At 53.5% G+C, this 19,286-nt stretch overlaps 1 protein-coding gene and 1 pseudogene across 5 annotated transcripts in view; both read left to right on the top strand.

Annotated features, from left to right (window-relative positions):
• Positions 1-18,833, top strand: part of PAM16 (presequence translocase associated motor 16) — a 48,814-nt gene extending 29,981 nt beyond the window's left edge. The window contains exons 6-8 of one of the 5 annotated variants that reach the window (XR_004422502.1): positions 3,048-3,140; positions 14,091-14,310; positions 17,860-18,833. Coding sequence is in view for 2 of the 5 variants with exons in the window: in XM_033101286.1 (XP_032957177.1) it covers positions 522-688 (167 nt within the window). In the remaining 3 variants the exon portion in view is untranslated. Of the gene's footprint in view, positions 1-521; positions 1,649-3,047; positions 3,141-13,278; positions 13,317-14,090; positions 14,311-17,859 lie in introns of those variants that run through there. The other 4 variants (XR_004422504.1, XR_004422503.1, XM_033101289.1 and 1 more) reach the window with 4 other exon arrangements.
• On the top strand, positions 18,646-18,853 carry LOC117019506 (ATP synthase membrane subunit DAPIT, mitochondrial-like; annotated as a pseudogene).
• The last annotated feature ends 433 nt before the right edge of the window (positions 18,854-19,286 follow it).

Genomic DNA, 19,286 nt, shown 5'->3' with positions numbered 1-19,286 from the left:
TTCTGCGGCGGCCCCAGGCCCGGGGCGCCAGCTGCCAGGCGGGGCATGCGCGTCGGGGGGAGGGGGCTGCCGCGCTCCGGCGCTGGGCCGGGGGAGGGGAAGGTGAAGGGCCGCGCGGCGGCCGGCAGCGGGCACCGGGAGGGAGGGAGGGGGCACCCGGCTGCGGCCGGGCAGCGGGCAGCGTGTTTCTCCCTCGACCCCATCTTCGGGTCCCCCCCCCGCGGCCCCGCCCTCGGCCCGAGGGCAGCGCTAGGACACGGCCGGGAGGTGGCCCAGGGGTGGCGGGGGTGGGGGGGACGTCCCGCCCTCGGGGAAGCCCGGGGAGGGGGCGGTCTCGCAGAAGACCGGAGGGAGGGCGTGCGGGCCCAGAGGGAAAGCCCCGAAGACCGGGAAGGTGGAGGAGGGGGCGGGAGCCCCTCGCCTCCCTCCCTCGGGGTCACCTTGGCCAGGCCCCCCGCGGCCCTGGGCGGCAGGGAGGGCAGCCGGAATGCCTCTCTGCAGGCCCTGATTTCTCCGCCCAGCCCAGTTCCAGGAACGCGCGGGCAGCGCCCGCCGGGCAGAGGCCCCGGCTCCGGATTCGGGGAGGCGCACGCCGGGGTTCGAGGCCGAGTTCAGCGCCTTCCTCCCGTACTACGCCAGGCTGGTCCCTGCCTTGCCCTCGGCCTCAGTTTCCTTCACTGTGGAATAAGGACCTGGTCCGGACCAGAGCAATCAGAGCTTCCGCTCGGCCGCCGTCTTGGTCCCAGCTGTTGGGACAACCTACATCCCCAGCCTGAGCGCCGCGGGATCCTTGGTTGCGACTGGCCCCTCAGCACCCAGGGCAGTGCCGCTTAAAAAGTGGATAGACGCGAGTGAGAAAGCCCCGCACCTGCACCTTCTAAGTTGGTTTTACCTCCTGATGTTGAATCCCGACTCGCGTTTTGTTTGGGCCAGTCTTGCTCTGCTGTCTGGTGGCAAACCTTGATTCAAAACGAGCCCTGCTGCCGTTGGCCAACCTTGCCGCTATACAGTTGGCCTTGAGGAATCCAGCAGACAAAAAGTATCCTCCATAGGTGAGGCAGCTGCCTCCGGGCGTAATTCCGCCTTCATTCGCGTATTTCATGGCGCGATCTCTGCCAAAGCATGCAGCATCCCTAGCGCCTGGCACATAGTAGCTGCTCATGAACTGTTACGTGTACACACAGTACATGCTCATATTTTGGGCAAATGAGTACATAGTAGGTGCTCATGACAGCTGCATGAATGGACAGAGTAGATGATTATGAACTGTTGGGTGATACAAGAAAGGCCGGTAGGCCCGGAAGGCGGCGATTTGTAGTTGACACTACCCCCACCTCACCCGGTTTCCTTCGTGTAGATAATGTGGAGTGAAGCTGGGTTAAACATTAGCTATAAGATGGGCCCGGGGGAAGGCCAGCTTCGTGACCTAGCACCTTGCGGGAGGGGGCTGTTAAGAGCCAACTCTCTGGGTCCACTGACCAGCCGGTGCGTGGGGAGGGGCGGAGGCTGAGGGACGATGAGCGCCCCCTCCCGGCGTCTGGGATCGCGGCGATTCAGCCCGCAGCGTGGCCCTGCCGCAGACCGCGTCACAACGTCTGACCTCTGCCAGGTCCCGCTCCATACGAAGGAATCCAGATGTTTGAAAAAGGTACACAAGGAGCTAATTTTATATCTGTTAAAAATGCTTACTGAGTGTTTGCAGGATGCCAGGCATTGTGCGACAGTGTGGACAAAGGGCGACAATCCCAGCTGTCCTTACTCTTGTGGGTCTTACAGTCCAGTAGGAACTGAATCCAGTGACCAGGGAAACCCAAAGACCTCTCAGCCATAGGGGCACTTGAACATAAGGAACCTTCACCCTTGAGGGCCTTCTATTTTTTTTCTTCTTATTTTTCTACACACATTTGTTGTCATGGATAAGCAGGTTGCTTACAGTAAGAAGTCTGACTTGGTATTCCCATGTTGGGATGATGAATAATAGTATCTCCTTTCTGAAGTTGTGAAGATTAAATAAGGTACATTCTCAATACATATTAACAATCACTACCAGGTGTCAAGCCTGATGCAAGGATTATCAATTCCAGGACCCAGCTGGTGGGCCCTTAGCTGTGAATAAGCCCCTAAATTTGGCTCCTGCAAATCTAACAAGAGTGAAAAACTCTATAATCTTGATGGATGGAGTTGACTCAACCAGAAACCCCCAATTCTCAGCCAGTCCAGTTCTTTCTCTGCACCAGATACTTTACTTTCATTATATTCATAACCCCGAGGGTGGCTCATATTATTGTTTTACAGAGGAGGAAACTGAGGCACAGGCAGGTTAAGTAACTTGCTCAAGGTCTTAGAAGCTAGTAGGAGGCATAGTCCATATTGCAATCTCAGTCCCTCTGCTTCCAAAGCTTGTGTTATAACCTGCTATGTCCCTGAGGCATCAGATAACTGGCAGGGTGGGGTTGGGGGACATCTGAGAGGGCCAGGCTCTGAGAGGGTTTCTGGGGTTGGCTTTTCCAGGAGGCAGCACTTGCTATAGCAGTAAGGCCAGGCCCGGCTTCCTCCTCCTTAGTGAAAGGTGGATGAAGAGGGATGTCTTCCTCCCCTACCATCAAGCTGAGTTTCCTCCCTCTAGAGTCTCTACCCTGAGCACGCATTCTGTTCTACCTGCTCCCTCCCATGTTTTATGAACTGTCCCCCCATTAAACCCTAAGTTCCCCAGGAGGAAGACACAAGGGCATTATCTGCTTCTTCACTCTCCCTGCAGAGTTCTGCCCAGGACCTGGAATATAGTATATGCTTCATAAATATTGCTGTTGTGAACTGAATGTTTGTGTCCTCCCCAAATTCATAGGTTGAAACCCTAACCCCCAATGTAACTGTATTTGTATGTGGAGCCTTTAGGAAGTAATTAGGTTTAAATGAGGTCATGAGGGTAGAGTCCCCATGATGGTGTCTCTCTCTCTCTCTCTCTCTCTCTCTCTCTCTCTCTCTCTCTCTCTCTCTCTCTCTCTCTCTCTCTCTCGCTATTTTTCTTTCTCTCTCTCCCATGTGAGGACTCAGTGAGCAAGGAAGAGAGCCCTCACCAGGAACTGAATCAGCCACCGCTTTGATATCTTGGACTGCCTCTAGAACTGTGAGAAGTAAATGTATGTTGTTTAATCCCTGCAGTCTATGGTATTCTGTTATAGCAGCCTGAGCTGACTAAGAAAATTGCTGATAGATGTATTTTGAGGACTGAATCTTGTCCCCTAATCTTTCATCAATAGACATTTATCGAACATTTCCTAGGTTCTTAGTTCATTCAACAGATGCTTATTAAGCTGTTATTATGTGTTCATTCAACAACATTTATTTATTTATTTATTTAATTAAAGTTTATTGGGGTGACAATTGTTACTAAAGTTTCATAGGTTTCAGGTGTGCAATTCTGTAATATATCATCTATATATGACATTGTGTGTTCACCACCCAGAGTCAGTTTTCTTCCATCACCATATCTTTGATACATTCAACAACATTTATTGAGGGCCTACTGTGTGCACAGGGCTAGGCAACCCCATCCATGTCTTTAAAAAGATCTGTCAGTCTAGTGGGGACCCCTTGCCTGTCAGTACTCAGAGGTGAAGTGGCTCATTCTTTCATACACATACACCTGCCCACTATAAAGAGGTTCCTGCACAACATAGGTGCTTAGTAAATGGCCCTTTAATCAACACACAATGCTAGCTCCAGCAGGAAACTCAGTGGTATAAGCACAGTTTCTGTCTTTCCAGATCCTTTAATCTATCCGAGGAGCTGAGAGTAAATATGAAGAAATGAGCCCTAAGACTTACATTGCAGATGTAGGCAAGATGACAGGAACCAGTATGGATGAATGGCAGCAGATCCTGAACTCTATTTCTTGAACTTAGCCCAGCCATTGTGTCTCTCTGAGCCTTAGTTTCCAGTCTGTGAAATGGTGATCCTTGTGCCTGTTACCAGGCTGTGTGAGGCTCAGTGGAGAGGGCACACAAAGGGCTTCCACCAAAGCCTGAGGTGGGGGGCTGGGGGGTGCAGCGCAACAAATGGTAGCTATTATTGTTATTAACGAAGGCTGCAATCCATGGGCGGGGGGCAGGCACAAGGCTGAAGTGATGGAGGGAGTGAGATCAGGATGACTTATTAACCTTGAGCTGGTGGCCTGGTGAGCGTCTCTCCTGTTGGCGCTGGCTTGCCGTGCCTGCAGGGCTGGGGCAGACTATGGGTGGGGTGTTTGTTCTGGGAAGGAGCCCTGGCTGGTCCTCACACCCTGAACTAGTGAGAAAGGAGGGATTCGAGTCAGCATGGAGGCCTGTGCTGGGCCTGGTCTGACCATATGACTCTGCCCATCTGCTGGCAGGGCCCAGGGCTGAGAATACCCGGGAGGCACAGCCGCAAGGCCCGGCTGGGTCGTACACACTGTCCCTATGGGACTCACCTGCCCCTTAGGAAACTGCTCCTGGAGGGCCTAGAATACTTAGCTTTTAGAGTTCTGGAGGCCAGCCCTGGATGCCAGCATGGAGGTAAGGCTCCTGGGCTGAGAGTTGGGGGTGGGACAATGGAGGTGGGGATATGGCTTCTCTGCCCCTAGAAAAGCCCGAGCTTCTTCATCAGGACCAGCTTCATGACATTTACCTGTGCAGTCGCACAAGCCTGACACTTAGGAGGGCTCATGATTGTGGCTCAAGGTTCTGCCATCAATATCTTGAAATTTTTAATCATTTTTGAGCACGATGCCCCACATTTTCATTTTGTGCTCGGTCCAGGCATGATGTAGCCTCTCCTGTTTTCATGCTTTGGTTTCCTCCAGTGTGCAGTTTCTCCCTCCAATGGGGCATTCGGAGGGCGGGGAGTGGGGGAGGCAAGCACCTGACCCCGCAACCCAACGGGAAGAACCTTTCCGGAAAAGCCCAAGGCAGGCTGTGTAAATGGGGGGTAAGGCAACCACGTTTTCTGAGCTTCTGCATGACAATATTTTTCTTGCTTTGCTTGGATTGTTGGGAGGGTTAAGAGATGAGTTCATATAAAGGGCACGGTGCCTGGCACAGAATACGCGCTTAATAAATTAGAACTATTATTATCTTTTTAAAACGAGGATTACTCCAGACTTGTTTTAGAGGGAGGAAAGGAGGGAAGAAAGGAGGGAGGGGTCAGCCCCGATCCCCAAGGATCTGCCCCAGGAAGGAGGAGCCGCCCCTCCTGCCTTCCGAGGGAGGAGACCCCCCCCAGGGCAGGGATGAGGGGGCGGAGGAGCAGGAGCGACACATTTTTGAGTCGTGACCAAGTGGAAACTCCCTCCCCGAGGCGGAAGCCGGGGGCGCCCCACTGGGGCCGGAGCCTCCGCCGGGGCGGGATCCGGGCCCGGGGGCGGGGCGCCGGGAGTGAAGCCGGGCCCCGCCCCTGGGCCCCGCCCCTCACCCTCTCATGAATATGAATGACCGGCGGGAGCGAGCGGAAGTGTGAGGCGGCCCCTGCCTGGCTGGCTCCGCCCCCGCCGCGGCCCAGCGGCAGGGGGCCTTGCCGGGCCGCGGACAGCCCGCCCCACCCACCCCGTGCGGGGCCTCCTTCCGGCTGGCGCGCCCCGGACGTGACCTCGCGGGCGCGCGCCGGAGCTTTCGGGGGGAGGTGACCGCACCCCCAGCACAGGTAGGGCCGCCCTTTTGTCCCCGGCGCCGCTCCCCGGAGCCCGGGTCCCGCCGCCAGCCCTGGCCCGCGGCTTCGGCGCGCGCTGCCCCTCTCGCTCCGGCCCAGGGCGGGGTCCGGCCGCTGAGCCAGGCTCTTGGGCGCGCCCGCAGCCCCGGAGACGTGAGAGGAATCTTGCACTCCGGCGGGCGCGGGCACACTGGGTGGAGAGTGTAGCAGAAGCTCTACCCGCAGAATGCTTATGGTCCGGGGCATTAGTAGAATGTCCAGTATGTCAAAAGGTGTCATGGTGAGGACAGAAGCGGGCAAGGGCATCGAGCAGGCGGCTAGGGAGGGCTCGCTGGACTTTTGAGTCAAGACCTGGAGGAAGCCAGGGAGCAAGCCGGCGCCTGGGGAGGGTGAGGAGCAGCCAGGCACTGAGGCCCGTGGGGCTGGAGTGAAGTGGGAGAATGAAAAGGATGGAATGACGATAGTGATGGCTCACGTGTTGAGCAGGTGCCAGACCAAGTTCTAGGTGCTTTGTGCATATTATTTCCTTTAATCCTCTGGACATCCCGGACCTGGACACTGTCGTTAGCTGACAGGAAATCGGCTCAGGGAGGTTAAATAACTTGCCCAAGGTCACACAGCATTGGAACCCCAGGAGACTGATGTCATTGCCTGAAACACCCAGGAGACCAGGGTGGGGTGACCTTGACCAAGACAGGCTCTCTGCTCTGCCCCTCAGGTTCCTCCCACAGTACTAGAGGGAGGGGTGGTGAGTGACCCGAAGGGAAGGATGGGCTGTCAGGGCCCTTTTTGCTGACAGTCTGCCCAAAACCCAGCTTGCTGTAGTGCACACCTAGCATTTGGAGCCCTGAAATCTGGCTTAAAGTGAGTGCACAGAAAAAGGGTGTAGCCAAGAGCCTTCATGGAAGTCTCTTCTCCCAGGAGAGGCTTTTGTTGTCTGGGAAGCAGTTGTCACCCCTCCAAGCTCTGGAGCAGGCACAGATGTCTTCAGGGAGACCGGGCAGGAGACCCAGAGCAGAGTACTGCTGGGAGTGGGTGGAGAGAATCCTGGGATGGCCGAGTGCTCTGGAACAGTAACAAAGACGGTGTCAGGTGGGCAGGCTGTGTGTACCCACCAGCAACTGCAGAACAAGCAGATTCACCCAAACATCCCTGTGAACCTGCAGAAATTAAGACCCACCCATGAAACCCATCCAAGTCTTCACCCAAGCAGGTTCTCTGATGACCAACCAGACATGGTGGAAAGGTCCTCAGGGTTGCTGATCTGGACTCTGCTGGCTATGCCAGTCACTTCTCTGTTGTGGAAGGGGGGACATGTTTTCATGCTCCTGGGAAAATCTGCCTGTGAGCTGGTCCCAAAGTTCTAAAGGGCTGTGGGTTTCTCCTGGGAGCCCCTTCTCCAGCCTGGCACCCCGTCCAGCCTTGGCCTTTTGACTGGTGTGAAATGTGGCCCTGAGAGGATTAGGAGTGGGACCCAGCCCTCTGTGTTTGAGCCTCCAGTCACCAGTGACCAGAGGTCCTGGTGGTACCGGACACAGGGAAACTTACTGTCAGGCCATTTGTTAGACCAGAGGGAGGCTCAGGGAGGACACCGCTACAAAATAGCAGAGATGGACTCCAAATGCCAACTGTTGGAGTTCAGAGCCCAAGCCTGCCCCTTGGAGTGGAGTCACCCCAGCTGAGGGGATGTACTGTGCATGTGGCCACGTGTTTGCCAAAGTGGGTGCAGCACTTGGAGACCCTCCCCCCCATCACACACACTCTGTGAGGCTGTAGGGATGGTGAGGGGACGATGACCAAGGGGGATAGAGACACTTTCTGTTCTTTTTTCTCAGCGATGCAGTCCCTAGGCCTTGTTGCCAGGTCTTTGCTCTGGGCCGAATCAGTCAGTCCCTTCTCAGGGTGGGACTAGTGTAGGTGGGGCCAGAGGCATCTTCGGGGCGCCAGGCAGGGTCTTCAGCCAGGGGCTTCCTCTTCATAAAGTCTTGGGCTTTGGTCTTGGAGCCGGGCCCATTGGTGAATGACTCCACCTGGGCACCCAGGACCCACCTGCACACCTTGGCCTTGAACTAAGGGCGCAGCTGGAGCTACAGTCACTGACTGGGTGGCCGTGAGTGCGGGGACACCAGGGTGGAGGGAGAGAGGTCTGAGGCAGCACATGCGCATCATGAGATTAATATGGATAGAACGCATGAAGGAGATGGGGGCTCGTCCCCTCAAGTGACCCCGGGAGCCAGGGCTTGTGGCAAAAATCACTCTGCATCTTGTTTCGTGTTGAGCTGGTTCCTCCTTCCCTCTGAACTCCTCGCCTCCCTGGTGATATTCTGAGTCTTAGAGCCTCAGTGTGTTCTCAAACTCAACATGCTGACCAGTAAGTCGAGGGCAGGGTTCAGGGATCTGCATTTTTAACAAGCTCAAGTGACCGTGATGCATGTGGTCCTCTGACTACACCTGGAAAACCACTGTCCTGGGCTTTCTAACTGGACAGTGGAGAGGAACCCCTTCCGAGTCTCCTAGCCCATCAGAGCCAGGGGTGTGTGTTTTCCACAACTGAATTTAAACTCTTTCTCTGTTGGAGCTCTGTCGTCAGCTGGGCTTCTCCCTTGTTTAAAATAAATGATGGAGTCTCCAGCAATAGCCCTGTGTCCAACCCTTCCAGCCGAGTTTCCCCAAAGAGCTGGCTGCCCTAGATCACCCTCTCCCTTCTGAACTTGTTCTGTCCTGAGCTGTCTCCTCACGCAACCCTTTGCACCAGCTTCTGCTCACGTCCTAAAGCCCCCAGGGTCTGCCTGTGGCCCCTGAAACAGGTGTTCCCTAAGGTGCCATCCTTGGACCTCCTTTGCTTGATGGGTTTCCTCAATTAAAGAGGCAAAAGTGAGAGGAACCCCATCTCTACTCAGGAGAGTCCCAAGTATTTCTACCCAGCCACTGTGGGGGCACCAGGCTCACTTTCTTAGGGCCTAGCTTGATGTCTCCCCTAGGCCTGCCCACTGGAGCTCTTCCAAATAGGCTGTTGATTTGAGGGGAATCTAGCCACATCTGTCACTTAGGGTGGTCCAGCTGGCGGGCTTCTGTATGGCTTCTTACTGAAGCTGCACACCCTGAGAAGGAAGAGCGCCTGCCATCTTTAAGGGAGTCCATCTCATTAGCCAGGCTTCCCTGCTGGAAACTTCTGACTTCTTTTGCTTTCCCTGATAAAACTATTAATACTGTCCCGTCTTCCTGACCCCTGAGCCCCCCACCCCCACTGATGTCTGTTCTAGTGCCTCAGGCTTACAGCCTCAGGGTCTCTTTGTACCACCTCCCCCACCCCCACCACCCACCCCTGCCTCAGACTACAGTCCTTAGTTTGGGGTCTCTGAAATTAGCAGTGACCTGCCCACTTTGCTGAGAGCCAGACACTGAGCCCGGGGTGTTGTCTGAGCAGGTAGGTCTCCCTCTGGACCAGTCCATCTGTTGCCTGCTCAAATACGGCCTGGCTTTGCTCCATCTGTGTGAGGGGCCACACAGTGTTGGGCCACCGCCCCGCCTGGAGTTAGGAGCCTTGGTTTCCGTCCTGGTTTTGTCCTAACTAGCCTTATGACCTGACAGATTCCTTGAGCCTTCTGAGTTCCCATTTCCTCGTCTGTAACGTCGAATCTGGTAATAACAGTCCTGTCTCCCAGGCTCTTGTGAGGACTGACATTACACGACCTCGTCTCCAAGCATCCTTGGCACATAATATGGCCTGATCCCTATTATCACATTTAGTCCTCCAAACCATCCTGTCAGGTGGATTGTTACCATCAGGCCCATTTTGTAGATGAGGAGAAGGAGGCTCAGAGAAGCCAAGTGATTTGCCCAAGGGTACACAGCTATAGATTAGCAGAGATTGGATTATTCTAGAGCAGACTGTCACTGCGGAGCCTGAGTTTCTAGCCACTGACATCCCCACATCCCCACCTCTGCTCTGGGTTCTCTCTCTTCATTTGTTCATTCATTCAAACATTTATGTGCCTACTTCCTAGGGACATAGCAGTGAATGAACAGGAAGCTCTGCCCTCAGGGAGCTTACATTTTGGTGGGGACACAGATAGGAAGAGATGTATAAAAACTGTAGGAACTTGGCTGAGGCCCTTCTTCTTCACTGTCTGCCCTGGGGGCGCAGACCAGGACTCCCTAACTCGCCTCTCCACCGCTCCTTTTGCCTGAAGGCTTCAGGCAGTAGGCATTGGCTGAATTGGACTAGATGTGGGTTTGTCCCTGTGAAGGAGGAAGTGACCACAGCAGGACCTGATGTCAGGTTTCCAGGCATTGGAATCCTCGGGTTGGGGACAGTGCAGGCACAAAAGGAATGGGGTTGCGGTCCGGTGCCACGACCCACAGGCCAGGCTGAGGACAGGCTTCATTAGGGAACTGCAAATCAAAACCGCAGTGAGATCCCACTTGAAACCCACCGGGAGGACTGTAACAGAAAAAGGGGAGTAAGTATCGGGAGGATAGGGAGAAATTAGAACCCTCACACTGCTGGTGGCAATGTCAAATGGCCACTTTGAAACAGTCTGGCAGTTCCTCAACATAGAGTCACCATTTTACCCAGCACTTCCACTCCTAGGTATATACCCAAGACAATTGAAAACATATGTCCACATAAAACGCACATGGATGTTCATACCCGCATTATTCACAACGGCCAAAAGGTGGAAACAACCCAAATGTTCATCAGCTGATGAATGGGTAAACAAAATGTGGTCTAGCCATGCAATGGAATATTACTCAGCCCTAAAAAGGAATGAATACTACTGATGCACATCACCTGAAAACATTATGTTCAGTGAAAGAAGCCAAATGCAAAAGGCCACGTACTGTACGATTGCATTCACATGAAATGCCCAGAAAAAGCAGATCTATAGAGAAGGAAATTAGTCTAGTGGTTGCCAGGTGCTGGGGGTACAGGGATTGGAGAGTAATGAGTGCAGGGTTTCTTTTTCGGGTGATGGAAATGTTGTAAAATTGATTGTGGTGATAGTTGCCCAATATTGTGAATCTACTAAAAAACATTGAAATTATTTTAAAATGGTAAATTGTATGGTATGTGAGTTATGTCTCTATAACGCTCTTACTGAAAAAACATTAGCCAGACTTCCCTGCGTTGATGCTGACAGATGGTACGGGGAAGTGGACTCAAGAACTTGCTGAGTGACTGGCGGGGAGTCTTTGGGGTTACATTGCTGTAATTCTCATGAAATGATCGCCGAGATATGACTCTGGAGGAGGCTTTGATGAATGCTTCAGGCCTCAGCTTAGGCGTTACCCCTGAGAGCGCCCTTCCCGCATAACCCTCCCTTTGTCACTTGCCATCAGTTTCAGCCTCTTTTCCTTCTTTCCTTTGTCTTTCTTCCCACACTTAGAATTGGTTTTTGTCTGTGGACCTGATTTTGTCTGACTTTGTTGGGCTGTTCCATGAGGTTAGGGGCTTGCTTGTCTATATCTTGGTTGCCCCATGGTAGGTGCTCAATAAATACCTGTTGAATGAATGAACCCATATATACTGATAAAAACTGGGGGAGGGCTGGGCTGGGGTCCCTGCTCACTGAAGGGGGGCTAGCGAACAGAGTGGATCAGGGTGTCTCCTGGCCCCAGTGGCTTTCTTTTTGTCTCCGTTTCAGTTCCAAGAGAATGTCTGTGGAAAGGAAGCCCAAAGCCTGGTCTGGCTGGGAAGAGGGGAGAGGGGAGGGGAGCAGGAGTGGGGGCTGGGCGGGCCTGGGGAGGAAGTCTGCAGCCCCAGGCTGCCGAGGGCGCGGCGTCTGTGTTTGCACCTTTGGAATGTGGCTGATTCACTCTGGGGGGAGCCATGTGCAGCCACCGCTGCCGCCGACATCTGGAGGCTGAATTCCAGGAGGAGACAGATTCCTGCAAACAGATGCCAACTTTGAAGGTCAAACTGAGCGATGGAGCTGCTTTAGGAGGAGGCCCAAAGGGTCTGACACTGCACCCCACTCCTATCCCCACCCCAGATTCTGGGAGAGAGGTGAGGCCCCATCTCCAGCCATGTCCCAGCCCCTAAGCTACCAGAGCCTCTATGGGAAACCACGTGAGTTCTGCTGTGAGACCTGTGTGCAAAGACCAGTTACTTAACAGCTCATATAAATGCAAAGGCTGAGGGCCTGGCTGGTCCAGGGCTCATCGTGGTGCTGGGACTGGCTTGCACCTTCTGATTCAGTATCCTCTGTGTTGCCTAGCTTGTCTCTCCTAAGGCTCCAGCAGGACCCCAGGCTTGTCTCTTGTTGGGTCCCAGCTTATCTCAGTCACTGATTGGGTCAGGAGCTTGCCCCAGCCCAGGGCCAACACCCCTAGAGCCACACAGAGAAGGTGGGAGTGAGGGGTCCCCCAAGGGGCCAATGCCAGGGGGTGGGCATAGACACCACACACCCCACTTTGATCAGCTGCCTCCACAGGACTGGCTTCTGGGGCTTGTGCCAGGCACGGTGCTCAGCTTCATGGCTCTTACCTACTGGGTGTCCCACTGGCTAAATTCCTTAAGCTCTCAGAAGCTCATTTTCTTCATCTATGAAATCTCATAGGATTCTTTTAAGGATTGAATGAGACAATGCATGCAAATCCCTTGGCACTTGCCTGGCCCAGAGGAGGCAAGATGCTTACTCACGTCTACTTCCCTTTCTCTTCCCAGTGTCTGGATGCTGTGTGATCTGCTCTGTGACAGTGCATGTGTGTGTGTGTGTGTGTGTGCATGTGTGTGCACACGTGTGTGCATGCAGCAGGCCCCTTTCTCTTCTCCAAGGAGTTCTGTATGGTTTGGCTTTTTCCCAGAGGGTTGGGGACTACACAGGACAGAGGGTGGAGGCAGGAGGAAGAATGAAGGGGTTGAGGGAGAAATGTGGGCCTCACCTGCAGGTCTGCAGGCTCAGGCCTGCCTGCCTCTGGGAGTCACCTCCCTATCCCCTCAGCTGCACCTGGGGCTGGAGGAAGGGCCCAGACGCTGAGGAGTGGCTGCCTCTGACCCTCCCATGCCACATTATAAGCGTGTCTGGTTGGGGGGCTCTGAGCCCTGAACCAGCCTTGCTGATCTCATATATTCTCTCTCGGAACCCTGGAACCTGGGGGTGGGTCAGAGAGGAACTCAGGGCTGGGGCTTCTCAGAAGAATTGGTGCCCGGAATAGTCCAAGACTCTGGATGCCTTCTGCGAGGACAGAGAGCAAGCCTGCTGTAATCTTTGTCCAGCTATTTCTGAACTGAGGTGAGGCACCCACAGACTCTGCTTGGGGCTGTGTATCCCTAGAACGAGTGTTCTACCCCCTGGGCTCTGCGTTCTCCTCTCCTGCCAGCCCTGCTCAGTGACACACCTCTGAGCTGCCACAGGTCTGTGGGTGCCAGCTCTTCCCCACCAAACCACCCAGGTCCTCCAACTCTCAGCCTAAACACCGCTGTATGCATGTGTGGTTATTCTCGTCTCCATGGCTCTGGATTCAGTACCTTCATGCCTGCCATCAGTCACTCATTCACGTCTGTGTGCACTGAGCAGGGTTGTGAAAATTGTCCCAGGCTGCCTAGCTCTCCTCTGGGTGTCAAGTATATTTTAATGTGTTCATCTGGTCTCTTCCATTTTATGACAGATTCTGAAGTTGAAGGATTCTGAATGAGAGCTGCATTTTCTGAGCTCTTAGTAAGTGCTTTTTAAACATTGAGATATAATTTACATGCCATAGAATTCACTCTTCTAAAGTGGTCGATTCAGTGGGTTTTAGAATAGTCACAGCGTTGTGCATCCATCACCACCATCTAATTCCAGAACATTTTTGTTGCCCCCAAAAGAAACCCCAGTAGGTTCTTCAGTTGTAAAAAATGTACCACTCACGTGGGGGGTGTTGATAATGGTGGAGGCTGTGTATGGTTGAGGGGAGGTGGTGTATGGCAATCTCTATACCTTCTATTCAATATTGTTGTGAACTTAAAACTGCTCTAGAAAATAAAACCAATTAGAAACAAAAACTAAACAAAAAAGAAACCCTGAACCATTAGCAGTCACCCCCCATTCTTCCATCCCCCCCAGCCCCTGGCAGTCACCGATCTGCTTTCTGTCTCTCTGGATTTGCCAGTTCTGGACATTTCATACCAATGGAGTCCCAACGTGTGGCTTTTTGTGTCTGGTTTGCTTTACCGAGCATTACGTTTTCCATGTCTTTCCATGTTGTAGCCTGTGTCAATACTTCACTCCTTTTTAAGGCCAAGTAATATTCCATTGTGCAGATAATTCAGAATCTGTGTGTTCATTCGTCCATCAGTGGGCATTTGGGTTGTTTCTACCTTTTGTGAATAATGCTATGAACATATGTGTATAGTTTTTGTGAAGGAGGCTTTCAGTCAAAGTGCTTTTTGACAAAAGCCTCGTTGAATCCTCACAGCGTGCTCCCTCTCCATCCTCCAGCAGATGAGGAGACCGAGGCTCAGAGGTGCATCACGGTCCCCAAGCTGGCAGTGCAGGGATTTTCTCCGCTCCGGCTGCCGGGCCCAGGCCCCGACTGAGGCGGCCATTCATTTTTAGCAGAGCCTGCCTTGCTTCGGGCTGCCTCACCATAGATGCTGCTGACTCTTCAAACAAGGCTGTGCAGCCCTCAAGCCCCAGGAGCCCTCCATGTTCTGTCAAGGTGAGTGCCGGTCACTTGCTCAGTGGTGGTGATCCTGTGCTCGCCCGAAGTACCTCCGGCGGTTAGGGGAGGTCCCCACTGCTGCAGATTCATCCACAGATCCGGAACCAGGCATTTGACTGCTCCCTCTGGATACATTCTCAGCCTGTACCATCTCGCTTTCCTGGGAGACCCAGGGCTGCCTTTCATCTCTCTGTGTGCCTTGGATTTGGCACACAGACCCATGTTCACTACTGATGAACTTTGCTTCTTCCACCTTCTTTCCCCCATGGCATGTTGGGTAGGTGTATGAGTCCTGCTGTCAGAGAAGCCCTGGTTCAGGTCTGCTCTGCCACTCTGGCTGTGTGGCTTTGGGCAAGTTTCTGAATGTCTCTGAGCCTCTATTTGCTCATCTTTGGGGGGGGTGTTGTAATAATACTACCTATTGATAAAGATACACTGATTAGATGGTTGTGGAATTGACCAAGAGAAGGGAGGTGAGGTGCCCACTCAGCACCCAGCACCCAGCACACACTTGGGAAGCCACCTTCTCCCGTCAGTCCTCACTCCAAAAGCAGGCTGGCAGCCTGCCCGGGGAGGGGGCAGGGAGCTTTGTGTGTCTCTTGTCCCTGGTGCAGCAGGAGGCTGCCATGACTCAGTTCTGCCCAAGGAGGGGGAAGTCAAGGCCAGGCCTCTGAGGTCTGGACCCGTCCTCCTCCCCACTCTGCCCTCTGCCCATCTCCCCACCCAGTGCTTCCGGCAAAGCTGGGCAGGGCCTGGTGCATTCTTTGCTGGTCGCCTGGGCCCAGCTCTCCACCCCTTCCCCAGATCTGCAGCACAGACCTGCTGTCCCATGGACCATGCTGAGTGGGTGCCACAGCCCATGGCCTGAGGCCGGAGGGGCAGCCATGTGGAGGGGACATGGGCCAAGGATGGGAGGACCTCCTTTGGCCACCAAAGCGGAGCCTCCTGCCAGGGAAACCCTCTCTGCTGCTGCTCAGCCTTCCCCAGCCCTGCCTCTCTCCTCCTGCTTCTCACATTTCAGCTTCTGAGTTACTGGCACCACCTCGTGCTGCTGCTGCTGAGGCCACTGCACCAGACAGACGTTAACCCCCCATGTGCTGGCAGTGGTGCACAGCCTGAAATGGGCAGCAGGGGCTTGAGATCTGGAGGGGCTAAGGGAGGAAAAAGCCATCCTGAAACCAGTCGCTTTGCTTTAGCCTGGCTTCCCTCCAGGGCTTTCTCCTGCCTCCTTCCTCCCTGTCTGCCCAAACTTGAAGCCAAAGCCTCCCTGACCCCTAGAGTCATTCCTTCCTTTGGCTGCCTGTGTACTGACAGTCAACCACAGAATGTAGGCTGTATCGCCGTGTACTTGATCCTGTCCTTTCATGCAGGCCGTGTTTTCTCCCTTCATGTCCCTCATTGCGCCCAGCTGTGCTCCCCTCTTGCACCTGGCTTTACCTGGTCAGGGCCAGGCCACCAGTCCCAGGTGAGCTGTCGAGTCCTGAGGCCACAGGCGGTAGTGAGGAGCCTGCAGGGTGCTGGTACTGACCAGCCGGACGATCTTGGGCAAGTCCCTGGGGTACGATCAGAGACTCGGGGTGCAGTAGTGAGGACGAAACAGGGAATTCAAGTAAAGCCTCCAGAGCAGCAGTTGGCACTCAGCGGACACTCAACCACTCGTGCCCATATACACATGTGCTCCCCCCACACACACATACTGGGGCTCTGGGCACCCCCTCCCCTAGGAGAGCTACTCCGATTTCCTGGCTGCCTCTCCCCTTGTAGCCACCACCCAAGTCTGCTTTCTCGTCAGAGCAGGCCTGCGTCTCTCCCTGGCCTGGCTAGTCCCAGCCCCATTCTGTTTCATCCTCAAATGGGACTGGACATACTGCCTTCTCCCCCCCACTGCTGTCCATTCCTCCAAGGAGAGCCACTGCCCAGACAGACACTGGACGCTCTCTCCGAGCTCAGCAGCACCCCCAAATATCCTCATTTCCCTCTGCTTCTGACCCTTCTCCTGAACTCTAAATGCCCCCTCCTGGTTTCTTGTGGCACCTTTGCTGACCATTCACCCTCCCTACCACAACCCCTTGGTTCCTAGGCTGACTTAACTCTCCTTCCATATTGACCAGAGGCCCCGAGCTCTGTTCTCCCCTTCCCCCTGCACTGTCTGGTGGGAAGGGCCCAGGCTGGGTGTCAGGTCCCACCTTTACGGCTGTGCCGTGCCTCAGGTTCCTGGTCTACAGGGTGGGATTGTCATAGCAGCCCTGTGTGCTTACAGAGATCAACCGAGGAAGTGGTCAGCCAGCCATTTCTGTCTAAAATTGAAACAGACCAGCCAGCATGGCCATGGGTTGAATTTTTATAAAGGGAATGGAGCTAACTGAAGCAGGGTGTACCTGGTTCCTCCTTGTTGACATGGTGAGAAGCAGAGATGTGTCCCCTTCACAGAGGGAGGTGAAATTTTCCCATGGAGTGTGAAGGGAGGAGCTGAGTGCTGACTATGGAGGGGGGAGGAATTAAGGCAGAGCCCACCCTAGTGGGCTGCAGTAGCAGGCCTGGAAACACAGGACGTGGGACCAGAAAGGGGGGGACGGGACATACCACAGGTAAGTGGACAGCAGCCCCCTTTTCAAGGGCTTGCTTATGAGCAAAGTGAGTCAGATCGGGCTGGACAGAGGAAGTGGGCATCCGGACGTCAGCGCCTTTTGGGGCTCCTAGAAAAGTGCGATGCCCCAAGATCTGCAGGGCCGTGGAGGTGCGGGAGGCTAGAGGTCAGCCCCTCCACCCCAATCCCTGCTGTGGATTGCTCAAATGTGTTCATACGCTGCCTGCCCACAAAGCATCATGCGTGCCGGGCGCCCCCTAGTGGTTGGGAACCCCCAGCCTTGTTGGCCCAGAGGTCTGCCTGTGTCTAAGATACTGGAAAGGGGACGAGGGCATTGGGGGATATTGAGGTTTGCTCCAAACCCCAGCACGGGCCTCTGCCCCCCATTCTGCCTTCCTGGGAGTACTCAGGATTTCCTCCCACGCAGGGGCTTTTTCCTTCTCTGGGGCCTCCATCCCCGATCCGAGAGCTGGTGTCCCCGCCCCTCTCCCACGCAGGCTGAGGTTCCTCACGGGTACCAGATCATGCTGGGATCTGAAAGGCCATCTGTCCGAACCCCCGATCCTGGCATATTTGTGTGGAGGGAAAAGCTTCACATTAGGGTTGGGGACCTAGATTGCTGTTTAGGTTCCCTCTCCAGTTCTGTCTACCCTTAGCTTTCTCTGCACCTCTTTCATGTTCCTCCTATCTATGGGAGCAGAAGTCTCTTAATGCCCGCAGTTACTTTTGCCCTTGTATACCCCCTCTTTCTGAGCGTAGGCAGAACCTGTGCATATGATATCTCTCCCGTGATTAGGTTATGTTACATATGCTCAGTTGACCTTGAGATAGTGACATTACCAGGTGGGCCCTACCTAATCACCTGACCCTTAAAAAGAGAGGCTTTTCTCTATTTCTGGAAGAGGAAATTAGATTCAAAGCAAGAGAGGGATGCATGTGTGGAACGTTCTCTCGCTCAGATGGAGGGGACCACAGGACTGGGGCCTGAGAATGGCTTCTAGGAGCTGAAAGCAGACCCCAGCCAGTAGCCAGCAAGCCAACAGGACTTCAGTTCTACAGCCAAAAGGAACTGAATTCTGCTGACATCCAGTGAGCTTGGAAGAGGATCAGAGCCTCAGATTAAATCGAAGCCATGGCTGACACCTCGATTTCATCTGGTGCAACCCTGAGCAGAGAACCCAGCCATGCCATGCCTGAACTGTGTGATGATACACAGGTGCTGTTTTAAGCCAATAGATTTTTAGAAACTTATTATACAGCAACAAGAAACAAATACAGCATCTTTCCAAAAAGAAGAATGGTATTCTAGACACGTAGGATAAAAATGAGAAAAATCTATTACTCCCTTTACACGGAGCTATGTAGAATCAAAACCTGCAACAGCCCCCCGTGCTTACAATTCCCCTTCCTGGCTGCAGTTAAACCCACATTCTTAGGGTTCACATCTCTCATGTGACCTTCCAAGCATATTTGGATGAGGGCAGGTTTGTTCTGAGAAGGGCTCTGCTGACAGCACCATTGGAGCAGGCAGATCCCACTCTGGCTAAAGAAAGGAGCTCTGAAACCCTCTGCTGTAGGGGATCCCCATGATTTCTGGGGTCCCCTGGACTTCTGGCCATTTTTAGGGTTAATAAAGCCATTTTAAAAATAACAGCTTTATGGCTTTTTCTGGCTAGGCCGAGGGGTAGCTTCGAATATTGAAGGACACAGCCTCTGGAATTCTTGCCTTTTGCAAGATTGAAATCATGGCAGGTCCAGAAACTGATGCCTAATTCCATTTCACTGGTATCAAACAATACTTCAACTCTTACATACTCACAAGTAGAATGAATTGTGTATTGGCCACGTATGGAGGCATTGCTTTGCTGGTCTTACTCTTCAAGTTCAGGTCTAAAAAAACTCCAGCTGTGAAAGCAAGATAAAAGATTTCTAAACTGTACCTCATCTGTTAATTTCCCATGCTTGGAGAAACTAATGTCGACTCATCATGTGATACTCAATTTATACAATAAATCATGAACCTGGAAAAAAATAAAATAGCTGCTTTATTAGATATAATTCACTCAACCTAAAGTGTAGAATTCAGGGGCCGCCCCAGTGGCTCAGGTGTTTGGAGCTCCGTGCTCCTAACCCCAAGGGCTGCCAGTTCGGTTCTCACATGGGCCAAGTGGACTCTCAACCACAAGGTTGCCGGTTCGACTCCCACAGGGGATGGTGGGCTGTGCCCCCTGCAACTAGCAACGGCAACTGGACCTGGAGCTGAGCTGCGCCCTCCACAACTAAGACTGAAAGGACAACAACGTGACTTGGAAAAAAGTCCTGGAAGTACACACTGTTCCCCAATAAAGTCCTGTTCCCCTTCCCCAATAAAATCTTTTAAAAAGAA

This window comes from Rhinolophus ferrumequinum (assembly GCF_004115265.2).
Source record: "Rhinolophus ferrumequinum isolate MPI-CBG mRhiFer1 chromosome 15 unlocalized genomic scaffold, mRhiFer1_v1.p scaffold_54_arrow_ctg1_1, whole genome shotgun sequence".
Taxonomy (NCBI): Eukaryota; Metazoa; Chordata; class Mammalia; order Chiroptera; family Rhinolophidae; genus Rhinolophus; species Rhinolophus ferrumequinum.
Note: the sequence above shows the minus strand (reverse complement) of the source record. Positions and strands in the feature narration are given on the sequence as shown.